This window comes from Balaenoptera borealis (assembly GCF_965194805.1).
Source record: "Balaenoptera borealis genome assembly, chromosome: 16".
NCBI lineage: Eukaryota > Metazoa > Chordata > Mammalia > Artiodactyla > Balaenopteridae > Balaenoptera > Balaenoptera borealis.
In genome coordinates this window covers 81337910-81357129 of record NC_138872.1, presented here as the reverse complement: position 1 = coordinate 81357129, position 19220 = coordinate 81337910, and the positions used below count along the sequence as shown (strand labels likewise).

Below are 19220 nucleotides of genomic sequence, written 5' to 3'. Positions count from 1 at the left end.
ATCCTGAAGCTGCCATGCTGCGAGGAAGCCCAGGCTACACCCAGAGGCCACGTGCAGGTCCTCCCACTGACAGGTCCGGCTGAGCCAAGCCTTCAAGCCATCCCAGCCCAGGCTTCCATCATAGGAGTGAAGATGCTTCCTGATGATTCCAACCCCCAGACATCAAGTTACCCTCAGCCATTTGAGTCTTCCTAGCTGTGTCCTCAACATCGTGGAGTAGACGCCGTCTCTGCTGTGTCCTGTCTAAATTCCTGACCTGCAGAATCTCTGTGTATAATAAAATGGTTTATGCCTTTGAGTCTTGGGATGGTTGGCTATACAGCAGTAGTAACTGGGACATGAGGAATTCAGTCTGCTGGCTGCTAACTCTTGGCCTAGATTAATTATCTGGCTCTCAGGGAGGGAAACTTTCCTAGATCCTAACCTTTCTGTTTTTCTGTCCACCAAGAATTATACTCAAGAAAGTAAATAGAATTCCCTGGTGGTGCCATGGTTAGGACTTGGTACTTTTACTGCCGGGGCCCTGGGTTCGATCCCTGGTTGGGGAACTAAGATCCCACAAGCCGCAGGCATGGCAAAAAAAAAAAAAAAAAAAAAGACCATTTCTGGGCTGAGAAACACCTTCTGTGATTCACTGTGATCACCTGCGTCGGAATTCCTGTCAGATTTCCACTGAGTCAGCACAATCTCTTTGGTTTATTTCCTAAATTTACTGACTTTGTTTCATATTTTGTTGCTATAAAAAGAATCACATAGGTTCCGCTTGCTGTAAGATTTGTCTACTCAGTGACACACTCAGTCTTCCCCAACTGCCCTTGATAGGACAGAGCCAGACCCCAGGGGCTCCCGATGCTCTGATGCTGATTAGGTCCCCAAGTCATTCATTGATCTTCTCTAGGAAGGATCTCCAGACCCGCATTTGAAACCTTAACTCCTCAAGGAAAACCTTGAGCAATTTTTGCCAGCTTCCTGTGTACTAGTGGAGACTTGGTCCCCACCTTGGGAAACACCTTGGTCTTTGGGAAATCTACACTATGCCAAAGCTTCTAGAGGCTAGAAGCTTCTAGATCCAGTGTCATGTGATAGGGCAGCACAGACCCTTCCTGGGCCCGCAGGGGCAGAAGAGGTTAATGCTAGGATCTGGAAGGCTGAAGACTGGGGCGCTCCCACCTAAAGACCTCAATGAGCTTTAAATATAATTGACATGGATCAGGGACTTCCCTGGTGGCGCGGTGGTTAAGACTCTGCACTCCCCTCAATAACAAAAAAACAAACAACCCAATCCAAAAATGGGCAGAAGACCTAAATAGACATTTCTCCAAAGAAGATATACAGATTGCCAACAGACACGTGAAAGAATGCTCAACATCATTAATAATTAGAGAAATGCAAATCAAAACTACAATGAGATATCATCTTAACACTGGTCAGAATGGCCATCATCAAAAAATCTAGAAACAATAAATGCTGGAGAGGGTGTGGAGAAAAGGGAACCCTCTTGCACTGTTGGTGGGAATGTAAATTGATACAGCCACTATGGAGAACAGTATGGAGGTTCCTTAAAAAACTAAAAATAGAACTACCATACGACCCAGCAATCCCACTACTGGGCATATACCCTGAGAAAACCATAATTCAAAAAGAGTCCTGTACCAAAGTGTTCATTGCAGCTCTATTTACAATAGCCAGGACATGGAAGCAACCTAAGTGTCCATCATCAGATGAATGGATAAAGAAGATGTGGCACATATATACAATGGAATATTACTCAGCCATAAAAAGAAACGAAATGGAGGTATTTGTAGTGAGGTGGATGGAGTTAGAGTCTGTCATACAGAGTGAATAAGTCAGAAAGAGAAAAACAAATACAGTATGCTAACACATATATATGGAATCTAAGGAAAAAAAAAAAAAAAAGGTCATGAAGACCCTAGTGGCAAGACGGGAATAAAGACACAGACCTACTAGAGAATGGACTTGAGGATATGGGGAGGGGGAAGGGTAAGATGTGACAGGGTGAGAGAGTGGCATGGACATATATACACTACCAAATGTAAAATAGATAGCTAGTGGGAAGCAGCCGCATAGCACAGGGAGATCAGCTCAGTGCTTTGTGACCACCTAGAGGGTTGGGATAGGGAGGGTGGGAGGGAGGGAGACGCAAGAGGGAAGAGATATGGGAACATATATATATGTATAACTGATTCACTTTGTTATAAAGCAGAAACTAACACACCATTGTAAAGCAATTATACTCCAATAAAGATGTTAAAAAAAAAAAAAAGACTCTGCACTCCCAATGCAGGGGGCCTGGGTTCAGTCCCTGGTTAGGGAACTAGATCCCACATGCATGCCACAACTAAGAGTTTGCATGCCACAACTAAGGAGCCCACGTGCCGCAACTAAGGAGCCCACGAGCTGCAACTAAGGAGCCCACTTGCTGCAACTAAGACCTGGCACAACTAACTAACTAAATAAATAAAATATTGATAATAATAATAATTGACATGGATTAGTTTGGAGAGCCAGGAATTCTGGGAAACAGGCCATTTGGGTCTTCAGTCTCAGACAAATCTTGGGCCCACTACTTACTAATTACTGTACTACCAATTATTACTAGCTTGAACAGGTCACTTTGCCTCTTTGACTCTGTTACAGCCACCTCCCAGAAACTGTGAGGATTAAATGAGACTGTACCAAGCCCAGTGCCTGGCGTCTGGTAAGTACTCAGCTGTTGACATCATTGCCCAAGACCTAAAGCAGTTTGTTGCTGAGCTTTCTCATAGCTAGTTCCTCAAAAACTGGAGGATTCCTGGAGTAGCCTTAGCACCTTGCCTATTACACGGTAACTAGCTGTCTGCATTTCTGTCTGCTCCCAGCCTGTGAGTTCTCTGAGGGCAGGGGCCCGGTCTTGCTGCTGTAGCTTCTAGCAAAGAAGAAAATAGTGTTGAAAAGGGTGCATGTGTCTATGAGTCTGTTTCTGTTTTGTAGATAGTTCATTTGTGCCTTATTTTAGATTCCTCATAGTTGGTAGGTGCAAACTATTACATTTAGAATGGGTAAACAACAAGGTCCTAATGTATAGCACAGGGAACTATATTCAATATCCTGTGATAAACCATAATGGAAAAGGATATAAAGAATGTATATATGTGTATAACTGAGTCACTTTGCTATACAGCAGAGATTGACACAACATTGTAAATCAACTATACTTCAATTTAAAAAAAACTACAAAAAAAAGGTACATGTGTCGATAGCTCTTTATAGCCATGTGACCCTCGCACAATGGACAAAGAAATCAAAATTTAACCCCATGGTCATATTAAGGCACATAGTAAATGCTCGAATGTGAAACTCGGCTCCGGTTTGTTTTCCTGAAAGGGGGAAGGGACGAGAAGAGGCAGGTCAGCATCACGTGGCCCAGGGCCTGTCCTGGTAGATTGTTACACTAAGGGCCTGCATGAAATACACTTCCCAGTGTCTATGCTCCTGGACAGTCCCTTCCACGTGGACTTTGGACTTGGCCAGGGGACATCCGCAAATGGTACGAAAGCAGAGTATTGGTGGTGGAGGGGCAGGGATAGGCCCTGGAACCCTTTACGTAGGGAACAGCGCAAAAAGCATAATTGTTTCTGGGTGGAGCCCAGTAGGAAGCCCTGACTCAAATGTGTGTCCAAGTGAGCAGTCCAGCTCGCTGAGAGAGCACGGTTGCATGGAGGAATAGTAAGAAATGGGGACAGACAGGCAGGCTAGGGCCAGGTAGTGTGTCAAGGTGTAACTGTCTTTTTTTTTTTTTTTTTTGATTAATAGCTACTTTATTTATTTATTTATTTATTTATTTATTTATTTATTTATTTATTTATTTATTTATTTTTAGCTGTGTTGGGTCTTCGTTTCATGCGAGGGCTTTCTCTAGTTGTGGCAAGCGGGAGCCACTCTTCATCGCGGTGCGCGGGCCTCTCACTATCGTGGCCCCTCCCGTTGCGGGGCACGGGCTCCAGACGTGCAGGCTCAGCAGTTGTGGCTCACGGGCCCAGTTGCTCCGCGGCATGTGGGATCTTCCCAGACCAGGGCTTGAACCCGTGTGCCCTGCATTAGCAGGCAGATTCTCAACCACTGCGCCACCAGGAAAGCCCTGTAACTGTCTTTTTTGTTTTGTTTTTTTCTGAGGCACCGGGGAGCTGCCAGGGCAGGACAATGAACAGTGCTCCAGTAGAGGAATGGGGACTGAGTCACAAAGATGGGATAAGAAGCTTACTTAGGGGAATTCTGTAATGAGTCCAGGCAAGAGAGGTGAGGGCCAGACCCAACACCAGGCAGTCAACGGGGAGAACTAGGGGGATGTGGAAAAACTCTGTGGAAGGAGAGTTGATAGGATTTGGCAGCCAACTGAGGGGAGGTGGTGAAGAGGAAGTGAAGGGAGAAGCCAGAGATGACTGAGGATGTCAGTCTCTGAGTGAGACTCAGAGCTTGGCATGACAGGAACTGTGGCTTTGGGGAAAAGTGATGAATTTACTGAGCCTGGTGAAAACACACAGGGGGTGCATGACTTCTGAAGCTCCGGAGAGAGGGCCCAGTTAGAATGCAGATGTGGGAGGTCCCTACAACCCAGGAGAATGTTGGTGCAGGTGAGCAGATGGGATGAAAGAGAAAGGGGAGGGGGCCAAGGTCAGAACCCAAGCCACCCCGAAGTGTCTGGTCGCTGTATTCAGCACGGCAGGGGATAGGTGCCAGGACAGGGCCCTGGTCCCCCCTCCTTCCACCAGATGCCAGGCTTCTTTCTCACGGCCTCAGTTTCCTGTCTCAAGTGTGTACTGGCCGCTCTGTTCAGTACTCACTGGGCCTGTGCCAGGCATGCCCATGACCCCGTGCCACACCCGAGCTGGATACTGAGTCACACACACACCATCAACACGCAAGCCTCTCTGAACAGACCTCCAGTGCCTTTTCTGGAAGTTATTATTTTTTAAAATAAATGTATTTATTTATTTATTTTTGGCTGCATTGGGTCTTCGTTGCTGCCCACGAGCTTTCTCCAGTTGTGGCAAGTGGGGGCTACTCTTCGTTGCGGTGCGCGGGCTTCTCATTGCGGTGGCTTCTCTTGTTGCGGAGCATGGGCTCTAGGTGCGTGGGCTTCAGTAGTTGTGGCACTCGGGCTCAGTAGTTGTGGCTCGCGGGCTGTCGAGCGCAGGCTTAGTACTTGTGGTGCACAGGCTTAGCTGCTCCACGGCATGTGGGATCTTCCCGGACCAGGGCTCGAACCCGTGTCCCCTGCATTGGCAGGCAGATTCTTAACTGCACCACCAGGGAAGTCCCTCTGGAAGTTATTGAACCGTCCCCAGAAAACTGTACTTGCACCAGGCCTGGTTGATTTGACACAGTTTCAAAGGGCTTGTCAGTTTCTGATATCCACTCTCAGGCCCAGGTAAAGAAACTCTGCTCTAGACCAACTGTCTCCTTGTACAGCTGTGAGAAAGGTCCAGAGTAAAAGGAGTGATCTGTTATCAGTCTGGCCAGAGGGTATCTCTGCTATTCCGGTTCCTAGAGCTGGATATTCCTTATCTGCTCCTTGATGGCCCTTATCGGTAGTTGTAACAGTGCCACACTCTAGAAATCACCTGCCACTCCTCTTCTCTTCTGCTGGATGGGACAGTCCAAAGGCGATGGAGAGGAGAACAGGTGACAGCCTGGGGTCCAGGAACTGAGGCGACCCTGGGTGCTGCCTCAGCCACCCCTTGCTGGGCCAACTGCCTCATGACACCTTCAACCCCTGAACAGTTCCCAATACAAATTTATTTATGCAAGTATTTATGCAGACCACAAACACTCGGGGACGCCTCCGCCCCCTTAACGGCCCAGAACCTAGACTCAGAAGGTTAAGAGGGGTCCAGCCTCAGGGGCCAGAGGTGAGTTCTCAGGAAGCGGGTTCTTGGCCTGAGAGGATCCAGGGAGCCAGACGAAAGAGGCGTGACCGGGGCGGAGCTCCGACGGGGAAGGCGGGGCCTGAGGTCAGAGCTGGGCGCGGCTTCCAGGCACGGGGCGGAGCCTGAAGCGTGGCTTGGCCCTGAGCTTGTTACCCCGAGCAGGGGCCTGCGCCTGCAGCCCCGGGTTTACAGGGACCCCTCTCCACTGGGGGCAGTGGGAAGGGAATGGGAGGCCAGGCCTCCTACACGTAAGCGTTTTTCCCGTACTTGCCAAAGCTGCTGTCGCCTTCTTCTTCCGAGGCCGAGGTGGGCAGGCGGGCAGCGAGGCTTTTGGCGGGCATCGCTGGGGCCTTGTAGGGAGGCCGGATGCTGGCAGGGGAGAGAACCCGGGTCAGAGGGAGATGCGGCCCTCGCCCTGCGCCCCGCGCCCCGCCCCTCGCGGCACGCCCTCCCTTACCTGGCGCCGTGGTCCTCGTCCCGAGAGCGGCAGCAGTTGGAGAAGAGGCAGATGCCACCCAGGATGGCGAGCAGGGAGGCGCTCCAGCCCAGGTAGAGGGCGGGGCCCAGCTCGTACCTGGGGACAAGGACGACGAGCAGGTGGTGCTAGCTCGGGGGTTGGGGTGGGGGGGCAAAGGCCCACCCATTACTCCCGTGGGTGGGGCTCCCACACTCACTTGGTTCCAGGGTACAAGGGGTCGAAGAAGTCCTGGGTGATGCTGAAGGCGTACCAGGAGATGGCCACAATCCCGCAGACACCTGGGGGAGGGAGAGGAGAACCGCACTAGGCCCTGTGGAGGAAGGGCGGCCCAGAGAGCAGGACGTGGGCATCAAGTCCAAGAGCAAGTTTCATTGGATCCCTTTCATTCCCCCTCTCCAGCTCATGACTCTTCTGTTTCCTAGGTCAACTGCAGGCTGCTCGATCCAGCCCCCAGGACCCTACCACAGCCCACCTCTCTTGTGGTCTCCCACTCTGCTCCTTAGACCCTCTTCCCACTGTTTATCCCCGACCTGCCCTGGCATTCCTACCTCTAGCGCCTGGACCACATAGTTTCCTCGCTGGGAATCTGCTCATCCAAGTCCTACCCATCCTCAGAAGCCCAAGCAGTCTTCCCCATCAGCCCTGCCTGCCCCGACTCCCCTTTCCTTGGCCTCCTAGAGCCCTCAGCGCTGTGCCAGGTCTTCACCACTCGGTGCATGAAGGCCTGAAGCCAGCTGGGCCCCCGGACTACAGGTCCAGCCTGGCCGCCCCCTGGGGGCTTGTCTTCCAGCAAGCCACCTGGCCTTTCTGAGCCTGTTTCCACATCTGGAGAACAGGACAAGACCTGCCCTCCCTCACAGGCTTGTTGTGAGGTGATGTGTGCAGAAATGTTTTGCAAATTGAAAAGGGATGGCGAGTCACATGGTACTGTTATTGTATACAGTGTGTGTGAGTGTGTGTGTGTGTGCATGTCCTAACTCTTCCCATCCAGGCTGTAAGCTCTGGAGGGCAGAAACTCTCACCTTTGGAGTCCCTCCCACACCTCACTCCTACCTGGCTCCTAGTGCGGGCTCAAGAAACATTGCTGATGGACTGATTTGATGGACTCACCAAGGGATTTGGTGAGTATGGGTGAGAGTGGGGTGAGCAGGGAGAGAGGGCAGGTGTCAATGCAAAGGGGAAGGTGAGGCAACCGTGCAGTCTGGGCCAAGGGCCACCCCACCCCCACCGCGGCACAGCCTCCCCCCGTAACTTTCCCCCAATTACCAGCCAGTATGTGTAGGGCCCCTGCGGTGGCCGCCAGCTTGGTTTTCCTGTAGGGCTCCAGGCCCCCAATGTTCGTGCAGCGCAGCCCCACCATGCCTAGGAAGAGGCCCAGGAAGCCCAGGAGGACGGCGGTGATCACGAGCGCCCGGCAGGCCTGGATGTACCCTAGGGAGGTGGGGCGCAGCCATGGGTCCCAGAGCCGGCCCCTTCCCCTCCATCTACTCTCCCGGCTATGACAGTCAGCCCCTTATACAACCTGCTCAGGCCTCAGTCCCTAAAAGCCGTCAAGTCCTCTCCCTGTCCTTCAGGCCCCATCCAGCCTAAGGGGTCAGGCTGAGGGGTCACACCCCCCTCCATCCCAGGAGCTCGCCTCAGTGCCAACGAGGCTTAGCGCCGCCTGACCCTCCCGCCTGCGCAGGCGCACTTCGCCTCTACCGCCGTCACAGGGCTTCTCCTCGGCGCCACTGACACTTTGGCTGGATAACGCTTTGTTCTGGGGGGCATTCTCTGCATTGTAGGATGTTTAGCAGCATCCTTGGCCTCTGCCCACTAGACCTCAGCAGCAGTCCCCCCAAACAGGACAATCAAAATGTTTAGACATCGTCAAAAAATCACCCCTGGTTGAGAACCGCCGTGCTCTGCTGGGTATTACAGACACTGCCCCCAAGCACCCCCTCCCTTTCCCTACATCTACTAGGTCCCATTTAGTGCCCAGCGCAGTGCCCGACATCCTGAACTGAGCCTCTTCCTGGAGTGACCGATAGGGGGCAGCAGTGGCCTATGGGTCACTGGGTAAAGGGCAGCTTCTTATCTGGAACGTGGGATACCTGGGCCTAGGACCAATCCACGTCAGTCTAGCTCATATGCTTTCAATGCCTGTTTCCCCTTTCTCAAACTCGAAGAAAAAGGCTGCTCCCTTTCTGGCCCCCCTTCCTCCTTCTCTGTCTTTGGTAGTTGCCAAGCACTCCCAAGGACCTTGCACCCCTTTACCGGGTGGGGCAGTGCCACCTGTGTTGAAGAGGAAAGGCTGGGTCCCTGCCAGGAGGATGTGAAGCGGCCCAGAGTTGGGGAGCAGGGAAGAGCGACAAAGTTCTCTGGGAGCATTTTCTTATTCCCAGCCACTCCTTCCGGAGTTCCTACCCTCTCCCCATCCATCCATCCACCCATCCCCACCTGGGGCAGACCAGCTCCGGATCCTCAGGTAGCTCTCGTAGACAAAGAGAGATTATTGAAGGGCCCATAAGAGCATGGGCTGGGTGGCTGCGAGGTGAATAATTGATAGGAACCTTCCCAGGACCAGAACCAGCCTGGGAAGGAAGTATCCGCTGGCTCGTGATACACACGAGTCTGGATTCCAGCCCCCCTACACCTGTGTGGCTCTGGACAGGCCACCTTGCAGTTTTCCAGCTTCTGGAAGATGAGGTTACTAACACCGCCAAAGGCGGGGCTGTTATCAGCACTGAAATGGTGCATGTGAAGCATGCAGCACGATGCCTGGAACCTCAACCTGGGCAGCTGTGCTCTCTGCTCTCCCCCTCAGCACGCCCTCGCACCCCTGTCTTTCATTGTCTTTCGTGCACACTCACGAGAGGTTTCAAGCAGCGGTCCAAGTTGGGGCCCCTCCTTACACCATGGTGTGGTTGAGGGGTAAGTCAGAAGGGGGTGGCCAGGGCTGCTGAGTGGCTGCCGCCAATGTCCGTTCTGGCCACCCAGCATTCTAGGTGTCTGGCCCAGACTGTACTCAACTTTTACAGAGGGCTTTTTTTCGGGGAGGGGCATCCTGGATGGGATGAGAGTATGAAGCCCCTGCAGCTGCCTCAGGAGATTCTGGGAATAGTGGGGGCACGAGAGACCCACCTGGACTCCCTAACGGCTCAGAGCATCTTTGACATACACGGGGGCGATTTCGTGGCATGCTGACCTCGGCTCTTTCCCCTACCACCTGGCCCCTGCAGCAAGGGGCCTGGAAGAGCATGACGGCTCCATGAGCACCCAGTGAGGGCATGGGAGCTGCACTGCATAGGGTTCCTCGTCGTCCCCTCTTGGCCTGGCGAGAGGCCAACTGAAGGACTCTCCTGGGGAATGATGGGGGTGCTACTCATAGGTGAGCAGGGAGCAGGAAGATGCTCCAGCCACCAGGGAGGAACTTTCTGGGCCAAAAGAGCTGTAGGCTCCAGCCCGCCAAGAACCTCAAAAAAGTACGTTGACCCGAGAACCCCAAACACATATACACACACACCCCTGCTTCCAGTGGACACTGAGATGTGCAAGAGGACTCCCTTTAAAACAGTCCTTTAGAACTCACCATGGCAGTGAGACCAATGCCCCAGTGGAAGCCTGGCGAAGCTACTGAGACTTTTAAGTATCTCAACCCCCAAGAATCCAAGATGAGGTTTCCTCTTCACCCCATGAGCCCCAGCACTCCCACCCTGAAACTAAAATGCTGAATTTGATTGAGCAAATATAGATGCTCACATCACATTAACATTTTGCACATCTTATCTCATAAAATCCTCACGACCACCCGGTGAACCAGTGCTATTATGACCGTAATCTTACAGATGGGTCAAATGCAGCTCATTTTGTCACCTGCCCGGGGCACAGAGCTAGCCAAAGGCAGGTGCTGAAGCCAGCACTCTGGCCCCAGCGCCTGCACTTGTAGCCACAAAGACAGAGGGTCAAGTCAGAGCAGGGGGCCACGTGTTGGTGAGGCCTCCACCGCGGTTCCAGAGGGCTGCCCCCAGCACTCCCGGCTTCAGGAAGCCAGGTCTCCCAGCTGGACTGGGCCTCCCGGATCTGTATGGCGCCCAAGGTCAGACCGCAGGCAGCACCCACCCTTGCCGGGGTCTCTCCAACCTCCCGCCTCCCTCTGCTCCCCTCAGCTCTCCCCACCCCGTACCAGAGAGGGCCAGCATGGACGGGAACTCCCAGCAGTTGTAGACTCCGAGGGAGTCGGTGGCACAGCTATACCAGAGGTTCTCGAAGATGGTGCTGGTGGTGATGACATTCCCGTGCACGGTGGACACTCGCCAGCTGCTGTGTGTCAGGGTCACCCCGAGCATCAGCAGCCCCAGGGCTGCCATGAAGAAGCCAAAGATCTCCACAGCCACCGACATGGTGGGACACAGGCCCCGAGGGGAGCCTGGGGCCCCAGAGAAGGGGAGGGACTGAGCCCCAGGGGAACTTGGAGGGGCTTTGGCTAAGGAGGGCGGTTAAGGCAGGCTGGGGAGAGGGAGGGAGGCAGGCTGCAGCCTCTGCCTCTTCCTTGGCCCAGGTCTGTCTCTGGCTCGTCTCTCCCCTCTCTCCGGGTCTCTCCGCTTCCCTGCAGGTCGGTCAGAGGAGTGAGACGAGTGCACGGCAGCTGTTGAAGAGGAGACGGAATAAACGAAACGGGCCAAAAGTCCACCCCCTCCCCCCCAGTCTCTGGGCTGCCCTGGGCTCCCCGCCCCGCGAGGGTGTGGGGAGAGGACTTACCGGGGAGGGACTAACGGATGCCGCCAAGGAAGGGCTCCCACGGGAGGCACTGGGAGCCAAGGGGAAGCGTCCGCCTCTGACTCAGCTTTAATCGGGGGCCAGAGAATGGAGTAAGGGGGACAAGAGACAGAGACGGAGACTGACCACAGACGGGTCCCCTGCACCTTTCAGTGGGGAAGGATCAAGGGAGCGGAGCCACCCTCTCTGAATGTTGGTGAGAACAATTCAAGAAACTCAAAGACCTAGGGGTTGAGGCATTGAGTCTCCAAGGAAGATGAAGGTTGAAAAAGGGAATGGGGAATCTGGGAGAAACCCATGGCTCTGGAATCCAACCAACCTGGATTCAAACCAGGTCCCATCATTTACCAAAGGGATGTGGGCATGAAGTTTGAGCCCCTTGAGCCTGTTTCTGATTCTGTGAACTAGAACTACTCCTCCTCACTTCATAGGTTGTATTAAGAATTGTGACTACAGATCAAAGCTCCCCGCAAGTATGAATTGCTTGATACTTGGTGAATGCACTGGGTCTGGGCGCCCAAGGGCCAGGGTGAGGCCACCAGGAGGTTGCTCTCCCCCAAACTTCAACTTCCTGAACTTGAATTTCCCCCCTTGTTGGGATGATCTTTGACTCTCGGCAAAAAGCTTGATCTTGCTGCTCAGGGGCCTCAAGGGGGCTAAATCACAAGCCCAGGACATGATCCTCTGATAAGCTAAGAAGCAAAGAGTTATCAGAACTCTCACCAGCTCTATTAATTATGAGAGATCAGAAACCTCTGGGTCCCCACCCCAAACCGAGGCTGGGCACCTGTCCCAGCACAGACGGTCTCAGTTCCCGCCCCAAGGCCACGGCTGGGGCAGCTCTGGTTCTCTTCTGGCAGGTGAGGCTGGGGCTCAGTCCAAGGGGCCCGTCCTACACCCAGGCGGTCCCATGGGCATCACTGCTCTGAGGTGTAGTCCCCCATCCCCTCCTCCCCGTGTCAGGCTCCTCTGTGCTCCCCCAGGTGCCTCCGCCCCAATCCCCCCCAAGCTGGGCTGAGGAACGAGAAGTGTGCAGTGAAGCAAGGCAGGCCCATGCTGAGCCTGGCACGGGGCGGGTGCTGGGCAAAGCAGGCTGTGTGGGGACTGGGTCCCGATGTTCCTTCTGCAACTGGGATGTCCTGGGTTCCTGACCTCTCCCAAGACCTCTGCCGACTCCATGCCAAATGCCCATTTCCTTCCCCCCACCAGTGGCCCCCCTCCCCTAAGGAGTGGGATGGGGAGGAGGAAGGGGAGGACGCAGGAAAACAAAGGGAGGGAAGGGTGGAGGTTTTGGAGGAAACTGAGTGGGGGCCCCCTGGTGTGGAAAACTCCACACGCTGAGAGGCAGCTGAGTGGGTCAGAGGAGATGGGAGACGTAAATTCTTGCCTGTCCCTTCAGCTCTGCCCTTTCCACCTCTGGTCACTGCTTTTTCTCAGAATTCTACGGCCGTGCAAAGGGCACGTCCCTATGCTGCCTGCCACTGCTCAAGGACGTGGCTGGGCTGAGGCGGGGGAGGAAGGAAGGGTGTAGGGTCTGGGCAGCTCAGCGGACAAAGGAGAACCCCACATCAGCCTGGGGGGCAGGAGTAGGAGGGCACAGAGCAGGGAAAGCCCATGCATGACCCCCACCCCTGGGCCCAACAGAACCTGCCCCTTCCTCAACACAGACACAGAGGTTCCCAAGCCAAAGCCCAATTTTATTTACACTCATCCCAAAACACATGATTTGGGGCTAGGGGACAGGTCCCAGGGGAGAGGAGGTTGAAGGTCACAGAGGACAGTGACAGGTGCAGAAGAAAGGGACGGCGAGGATGGGTGGGCCTCTCTTCCAGTGTCCTCCACGGGCTCCCACGCACCCCCACGCAGAGGCAGAGATGCCGTCTCGTTCAGGATTTGGACTTGGATACAGCAAGTCCGATGAGCCCAGCCAGTCCCGCCACGCCCAGGGCCATGCCTCCAACAATGGCCATGCCCACTAGACCGTCTGGGGAGAGGAAAAGGGAGACCGTCACGAGTCCAGAAACCTAGTCCCTGCAGGGACCTCGGCCACCATCTTGCCGCCCGCTGCTCCTCGACAGAGGACGTGCCTCTCTATCTGGAGTCACGGGGTGAGGGACCCCTGAGGGATGGAGGAAGAAGGGGGTTTGGGGAGGAACTGCTTGGAGGGCACCATCTGAAGAGAGCCCAGAGGGCCCAGGCACGAGGGAAGGAGGAGGACTTAACAGAGTTGAGAGGGACCTGGGGATGCTGGGGGCCAGGGAGACACAAGGGTGGGGAGTGGACGGAGACGGAGGGAGAAGGGCAGAGAGGACGGCCTTCACCTTTCTTCATGGCCTTGTCAATGAGCCGTTCCAGTTCCTTGGCCTGGCTGTTCTGCGGCTCTGTCTGCAGCAGCCCCCGCACGTACTTCAGGGCCTTTTCATATTCCTACGCTCGGGGAGAGTGACACACCCCCTCAGAATTCTATCCCTCCTTCTCCCCATCAGAAGGGCCTTCCCTCTGCTGGCCCCAGGGCTCTTCCCTCTACCTCCTCCCCTCCTTCCCCCCCGCCCCACCCAGTGGAGTAGAGTCCACAAACCACCCCAACTGTGTGGGGTTGATAAGCCGAGGGAGATAACAGCCCAAGGCTTGGGGCTGCACCCCACTGCTGACGTCACACTGCTCCCCACACCCTCGGCACCTGGATCCTCTGTCTCTCACCTTCCTTCAGCGTCCTGCTATCACCCTGCGCCTCTGTACCCAACACCACCCCCTGCCTACCGCCCTCTTCAGCCTTCCAGAGGGCCTGGGCTCTGTGATGGAGGAGAGGGACGAGAGGGAGCTTGGCCACCCAGGCCGGGTGGAGGGGGAGAAGGTGCTCTCTGCCTTACCTTGAGCCGGTAGTTCCCCACGGCCAGGTAGAAGACATAATCCCGCTGCTCCTCTTTGCTCCCTTTGGGCAGCAGCTCTAGGGAGGGAGGGAGGGAAGAGGGTAAAAACCCCTTCTCTCCCTTCCTAGTGCCTGTGTCCCAGAGGCCCCCTCCACTCCCTGAATACCTATAAGATCCTGGGAGAAAGTCACTGTCCTGAGCCTCCATTTCAGCTCCGGTCACTCCGGGCCTCCCAGCCAGAGCTCTGGGGCAGCATGAACCCCAGCTGCCCCAATGCCCCAGTGATCCACACCCCGGTATCAACACTACAGTCAGCTTTGGTTCATCCAAGTGAACTGAAAGGAAATCAAGGCACCGGAGAAGCCAAAAGGCATCTCTACTCAGCTGTGGCATCTGCTGTGTATTTTAACTACAGCCGCTTGCTGACCAGAATAGTGTTCAAAACCAGTTTGCACTCCTTCCCCCTTTAAAAAAACAGCTCCAAACTCACCTTCAGTTACCCCTCCCTGAAAGACCCCACCTGACTTTCTTAGTTCAGTGACTTCCCAGAGGCTCATGTGTTCAGTTGTACTCTGCATTAGAATTTGCTGCTAAGTGGTTTTGCAGGTGTTTACACATCTTCCCAAGTGTCTGTACTGCCTCCTCAACTAGACTGGCCATGTTTAGAAACCAATTCTACAGCTGTGCCCTGCTGTAGAGGAAACCTGAGAAATAGACAAATGGAGGCGGAGATGATTTGCATTAAGGAAGAGTCTTACTTTTATGGATTTACAACAGGCATCCTCGGCTAGTACAGTGATTGCTTATACACCATTACTTGACCAAGAGAAAGGGGGTACAGAGAAATTTAAAGGTCAAGTATTGTGGCCTCTGACAAATGGTGACCCATCTAAAACCAGCAGGAAATAGGATTCTGATCAAAAAAGCACCATGTGCTCACAAGTTTTGGGAACCGTCTTCTGTACTTCTTCCACACCGCCCCCCCCAAAAGGTTTTCAACAACAGCTGCTAAATAAGCAACACGGTGGGGGTGGGGGGCAAAGAGCATGGGACTGGGACACACAAGCAGGAGCTTCTAGTCCCAATTCAGCCATAAATCAACCAGCTGTGTGACCCGAGACAAGCCACTTTCCTTATGTCTAGACTACGGGATCACCAAAGTCCTGTGGGGACCGACATGCTATGACTCTGTCTGGCAAAACAACCATCGATGAGGTGGCAAGTAGCCAAAAGCACAGTGGGAGAAGTCAGGCTAAGTACAGCCCTTATTTTGCAGTGCGTTTACTGGTAAATAACTGCGAGGTGACTGCACTATGAGGTCCCATGTTGAAAAAGGATCCCCGAACTTGAGATGGAGGGAGCGAACCAGGCCAACGGTGGTTGAGGACGATGGCAGTTGGGAAGGGGAGAGCTGGGGAGCCAGCCTAGCACCTCACCCTCCAGCAGAGCAAGGCCTTTACGGATGTCATCGTTGTATTTGCTTCGCACCAGGCACCAGGCATATTCAAACTGCGTGCTCTTGGACACTGAGCCTGCTGCCTTCTCAGACTGAAATTTCCTTTCAAACTTCTGCCATAGGAGAGGAGAGGAGTCATTTAGAGGTGAAGGGGCAAGCCACACTGTAGCAGGACCTGGGTGTCCCTTTCCCTGTTACTCTCCATCTTCCCCTCTGCCACATTTCCCTTGCGGGTCTTGGGGCCTGGTACCCCAGGTTCTGCCATCTCCATCCCTGGGACCCAGGCATTCTGCTTCTTAGTGGCGGGCTGTCTTGGCCCCCCTCTGCTTCCCTCCCCCTAGTGGTACCGACTGGAGATGCCACCTGCTGGCGGCTCCAGGCACCGCTCCCGGAGCAGCTGACCCCGAGAGGCTGAACAGTAAACACGCTGTCAGAACTGCTCAACAACAGCCCACGCGGTCCCTCGTCGGAGACTGCTTCTCCCATCCCCACCCTGCCGGTCTGGACCCTTTCTTATCTGAAAAACGGGAATAAAAATAGTGCCTACCTCCTACTAGAGCTACAAAGATTGAGATCTCCCCTGAAAGGTACTCAGCACCGTGCCGGAATTTGACTAATATATGAAAGTTTAAGGTGGTCACTGTGTTCCCCCTGCCACTGAAGGAGCACTCAAAATCGGGTGCCCGCACCCTGACCTCCTAGCGCCTGCATGCATTCAGCACCCGTCAAACTCCAGGCCCCCAGGCTGAGGCGTGGTGGCGCAGGAAACTACATCTCCCATTAGCCTTTGGGGCAAAGTGGACCCTCTGGGCAGGAGCTGGACGCTGCAGGGGCTGCCGGGAGCCGTAGTTCGACTTCCCTAGGCAAAGCTGATGCTGGGAAGAGGGTTTGGCCCCTACCCGGGCTCTCCTCAGGGCCCGCCCTTCCGAATCTTCCTTTTCCCTCCCTCAGGGCCGGGCCTCACCAGCAGGTCCTCCACAGACACCAACTCGTTCAGCACGGCCTCCATGGCCGCCGGCCCCGCAATGCTCACAACTCAGACGCTATTGTGCCACCTTCTCCATGGCCCACTGACCGGGGCGGAGAGTCACTTCCGGCGTCCGACGGAAGCGGGATCGCCCTCCGCTACGCAGAGCCAATCGCTTCACATAGCCGCCGCGAGCCCGCCCCCCCCCGCCCCCACGCCGCCGCCGCGGAGCAGCTGGGATCAGTGATGCGCATGCTCCAACAGGTCCTTCTCCTTCCCCCACGACTCGCAGGCCGCAGGCGGTGCCGGACCTGTCCTCAAGCCAGTCTTCCCGGGTACCCTGCGTGTGCCTCCGTCTACGGAGGCTGCCTCACTAAACTCTGAGACTATGTCTTGGTGGTTAGCCCCCAGACTGAAAACAGCGGAAAGAGAAGGTGGGGAACTGGGCGTGAATCACATAATTTTAGGGACCAGTGTAACCCTCCTTCGCTCCTCCTCGCCCCCCCCCCCCCAGTTCTCCCCTCCCAGATATCTAGGACCCTAGAGGCTACGTGACTTCTCAGTGCCGGCAAGAAAATCATAACTAGTACCAGGGTTTCCAGGGCCCCGGCAAGAGGAAAGAAAACTGATCTGTTAACCATACACCCAGGACTGGAATACATAATAATGGGGGATGCTATCAATGGGAATTTAAAGAAAAGCTGTTGCCACTGCTTGCAGAGAGGGTCCAGTCTTCTAAATATTATTTAATAAAGCATCCTCTGGGTGTACCCAAGGGGGAAAGGCCTGCCATGTGGGGTCATGGACAATAAGGAGCTTGGCAGTGAGAAGCAACAAAGCATGGAAAGGAGAAATGCTGCATGCCACTCTGGCATCTGTGTTCTGTGCAGTGATGGGACTGGGTAGGCAGTCATTTTCAAATTTCTTTTTACCTTGACCCACAGTGCTCCAGTACACATGTGAATGTAAGTTCCACGAGAGCAGAGACTGTATCTTGTTTATCCGTGCATCTCCAGCTCCGAGCACAAGGTAAATGTTCAAGAAATATTCGTTGAATAAACAGGAAATGAAGCCGACAGTAGTAATGACGACAGTGCAAGCGCAAAGGATTATCATCCAAACACCTTTTACATTTGCAAGGCCCCTTGATTTTTTTTTTTCTTGCCTCATAATAGCCTTGTGAGTTAAGTTGGCAAATTATTCTTCTCTATTTGGCTTGGACAGTTGAAATGACTGTGATATGAGCTCAGTAAACTGAGAGAAACCTCAGTTTAGGGAACTGGCTCCATAATAGTCAAGGAGAAAAATTCACATTCATTCAAAGATGTATTGAGCTTCTAATCTTGGCTGGGCTTTGAGGTAAGCAGAGAGGGTAAAAAGATGTACGGAATACGAAGCAGATGGGTGAAAACAGGACCGAGCACAAAGGGCAACTACTAGCAAGGCAGGGAATATAAGAAAGCCAAAAGGGCATTATTTCTAGCAGGATGTTACTTCCTTTGGGTGGCCTGCTGCCCCTTATGCATGTTTGTATCTGTTGCAGCTCTTGGCACGGGCCTGGCATGTGGCAAAAGCTCCATCAGGGTTTGTTAAATGTATATTTGTGGGGGCGAAAGGAATGCCTTACTCACATGGCTCAATTCTGTGCCAGTGAAGAGATCCTAAGTCTGAGTTTGTGTTTCTCTGGTCTAGTTAGCATAGCCATCCACCCTGGATCACAGGGATAAGAAGTAGTGCCTGTTAATTTTACATCCAAATTATGTTTCTCCATCTTCTTCAACCAGCATCCAAATGCAAACCATTGTCATCTCTGCCTTGGGAGACACTGACAGCCAGTTCACTGATGCCCTGTATCCATTCTTGCCCTGTTACTGTCAATTTACCACCCAGCAGTCAGAGGGACCTTATAAAAACACAATTCTCAATTTATCTGGAACCCTTTAATGGCTTCTCATTGTCCTTCTCATTGTCTGGTCTGTGCTTACCTCTCTGCCTCATCTCTCCATCACTGCCTCTCCCTGTTAGGCCTTCTTTCAGGTCTGAAACCCCCAGTGGCCACAGGCCCTCTGCACATGCAGTCCCCTCTATCTGGAACATCTTTCCCCTCCCCCTTTGTTTATATGGCTCATTCATTCATTCATTCATGATTTAATTCATTCAACAAATACTCATTGAGCACCTGCTATGTGCCAGGCACTGTTTAAGTGCTAGGGATCAGTGCTGAATAAAGTTCTTGTTCTCATGGAACTTGCATTTTAGTGGGGAAAACAGAAAAAATACTTGAACAAGTAAATAACTAAAAACACAATAATGGCAGGGGTTGAAAATGCTTTGAAAACAAATAAAGCAGGGGAAAGGGATTGAGAGAAGGGATTGAGAGAAGAGGATACTATTGGAGGAGAGCTCAAAGAAGCCCACCCTGGAGAGGTGACACCTGGGCAGAGAACTGAAGGGCGTGAATGAGCCATGCAGGTAAATGGCGGAAGAACATTCCAAGCAGACAAATGGGCAGGTGCAAAAGCCTTAAGGAAGGAATGCACAAGAGTTGTTTAGAAAGTGAGGGCAGAGGGGTAGCCAGGGGCAGATCATGTAGGGCCTTGTAGACTCTGGGAAGGAATCTGGATTTAATTTGATGAGTGATGGGAAGGCACTGGAGGGTTTTGGGCAACAGAGTGAAATGATCCATCGTAAAGGAATCCCTCTGGTGGCTGCTGTGGTGGCCCAGGCAAGAGGCAGCGGTGACCTGGTCTACCGTGGCTGCGGT

At 53.5% G+C, this 19220-nt stretch overlaps 2 protein-coding genes and 1 long non-coding RNA gene across 5 annotated transcripts in view; 1 reads left to right on the top strand and 2 right to left on the bottom strand.

Moving 5' to 3' along the window:
- Window positions 1-5776: 5776 nt before the first annotated feature.
- On the bottom strand, window positions 5777-12739 carry CLDN15 (claudin 15). Its single transcript, XM_082359966.1, has 6 exons — window positions 11146-12739; window positions 10571-11032; window positions 7672-7836; window positions 6602-6683; window positions 6385-6501; window positions 5777-6296 (listed from the first exon to the last, which is right to left on the bottom strand). Exons 2-6 carry the CDS (start codon window positions 10785-10787, stop codon window positions 6170-6172), a joined length of 708 nt encoding a protein of 235 aa, XP_082216092.1. The 5' UTR covers window positions 10788-11032; window positions 11146-12739; the 3' UTR covers window positions 5777-6169.
- Window positions 12740-12839: 100 nt separating this feature from the next.
- On the bottom strand, window positions 12840-16609 carry FIS1 (fission, mitochondrial 1). The gene is made up of 5 exons (XM_082359971.1): window positions 16454-16609; window positions 15470-15602; window positions 14034-14110; window positions 13485-13590; window positions 12840-13147 (listed from the first exon to the last, which is right to left on the bottom strand). Exons 1-5 carry the CDS (start codon window positions 16496-16498, stop codon window positions 13050-13052), a joined length of 459 nt encoding a protein of 152 aa, XP_082216097.1. The 5' UTR covers window positions 16499-16609; the 3' UTR covers window positions 12840-13049.
- Window positions 16610-16689: 80 nt separating this feature from the next.
- Window positions 16690-19220, top strand: part of LOC309613301 — a 36174-nt gene continuing 33643 nt past the window's right edge. For all 3 annotated transcript variants that reach the window (XR_014235633.1, XR_014235634.1, XR_014235635.1), the window contains exons 1-2: window positions 16690-16890; window positions 17401-17485. This is a non-coding gene — a long non-coding RNA (uncharacterized lncRNA). The remainder of the gene's footprint in view (window positions 16891-17400; window positions 17486-19220) is intronic.

Excerpts from the sequence above, each read along its gene's own strand:
- CLDN15 (XM_082359966.1), bottom strand. The coding sequence starts at position 10,787 with ATGTCGGTGGCTGTGGAGATCTTTGGCTTCTTCATGGCAGCCCTGGGG. Across the intron at positions 7,837-10,570 it reads GTCCATGCTGGCCCTCTCTG|GGTACATCCAGGCCTGCCGG; the intron begins GTACGGGGTGGG and ends CCACCTCCCTAG. Across the intron at positions 6,502-6,601 it reads CCCTTGTACCCTGGAACCAA|GTACGAGCTGGGCCCCGCCC; the intron begins GTGAGTGTGGGA and ends CCTTGTCCCCAG.
- FIS1 (XM_082359971.1), bottom strand. The coding sequence starts at position 16,498 with ATGGAGGCCGTGCTGAACGAGTTGGTGTCTGTGGAGGACCTGCTG. Across the intron at positions 14,111-15,469 it reads AGGCCTTGCTCTGCTGGAGG|AGCTGCTGCCCAAAGGGAGC; the intron begins GTGAGGTGCTAG and ends CTCCCTCCCTAG. Across the intron at positions 13,591-14,033 it reads TGGGGAACTACCGGCTCAAG|GAATATGAAAAGGCCCTGAA; the intron begins GTAAGGCAGAGA and ends CCCCGAGCGTAG.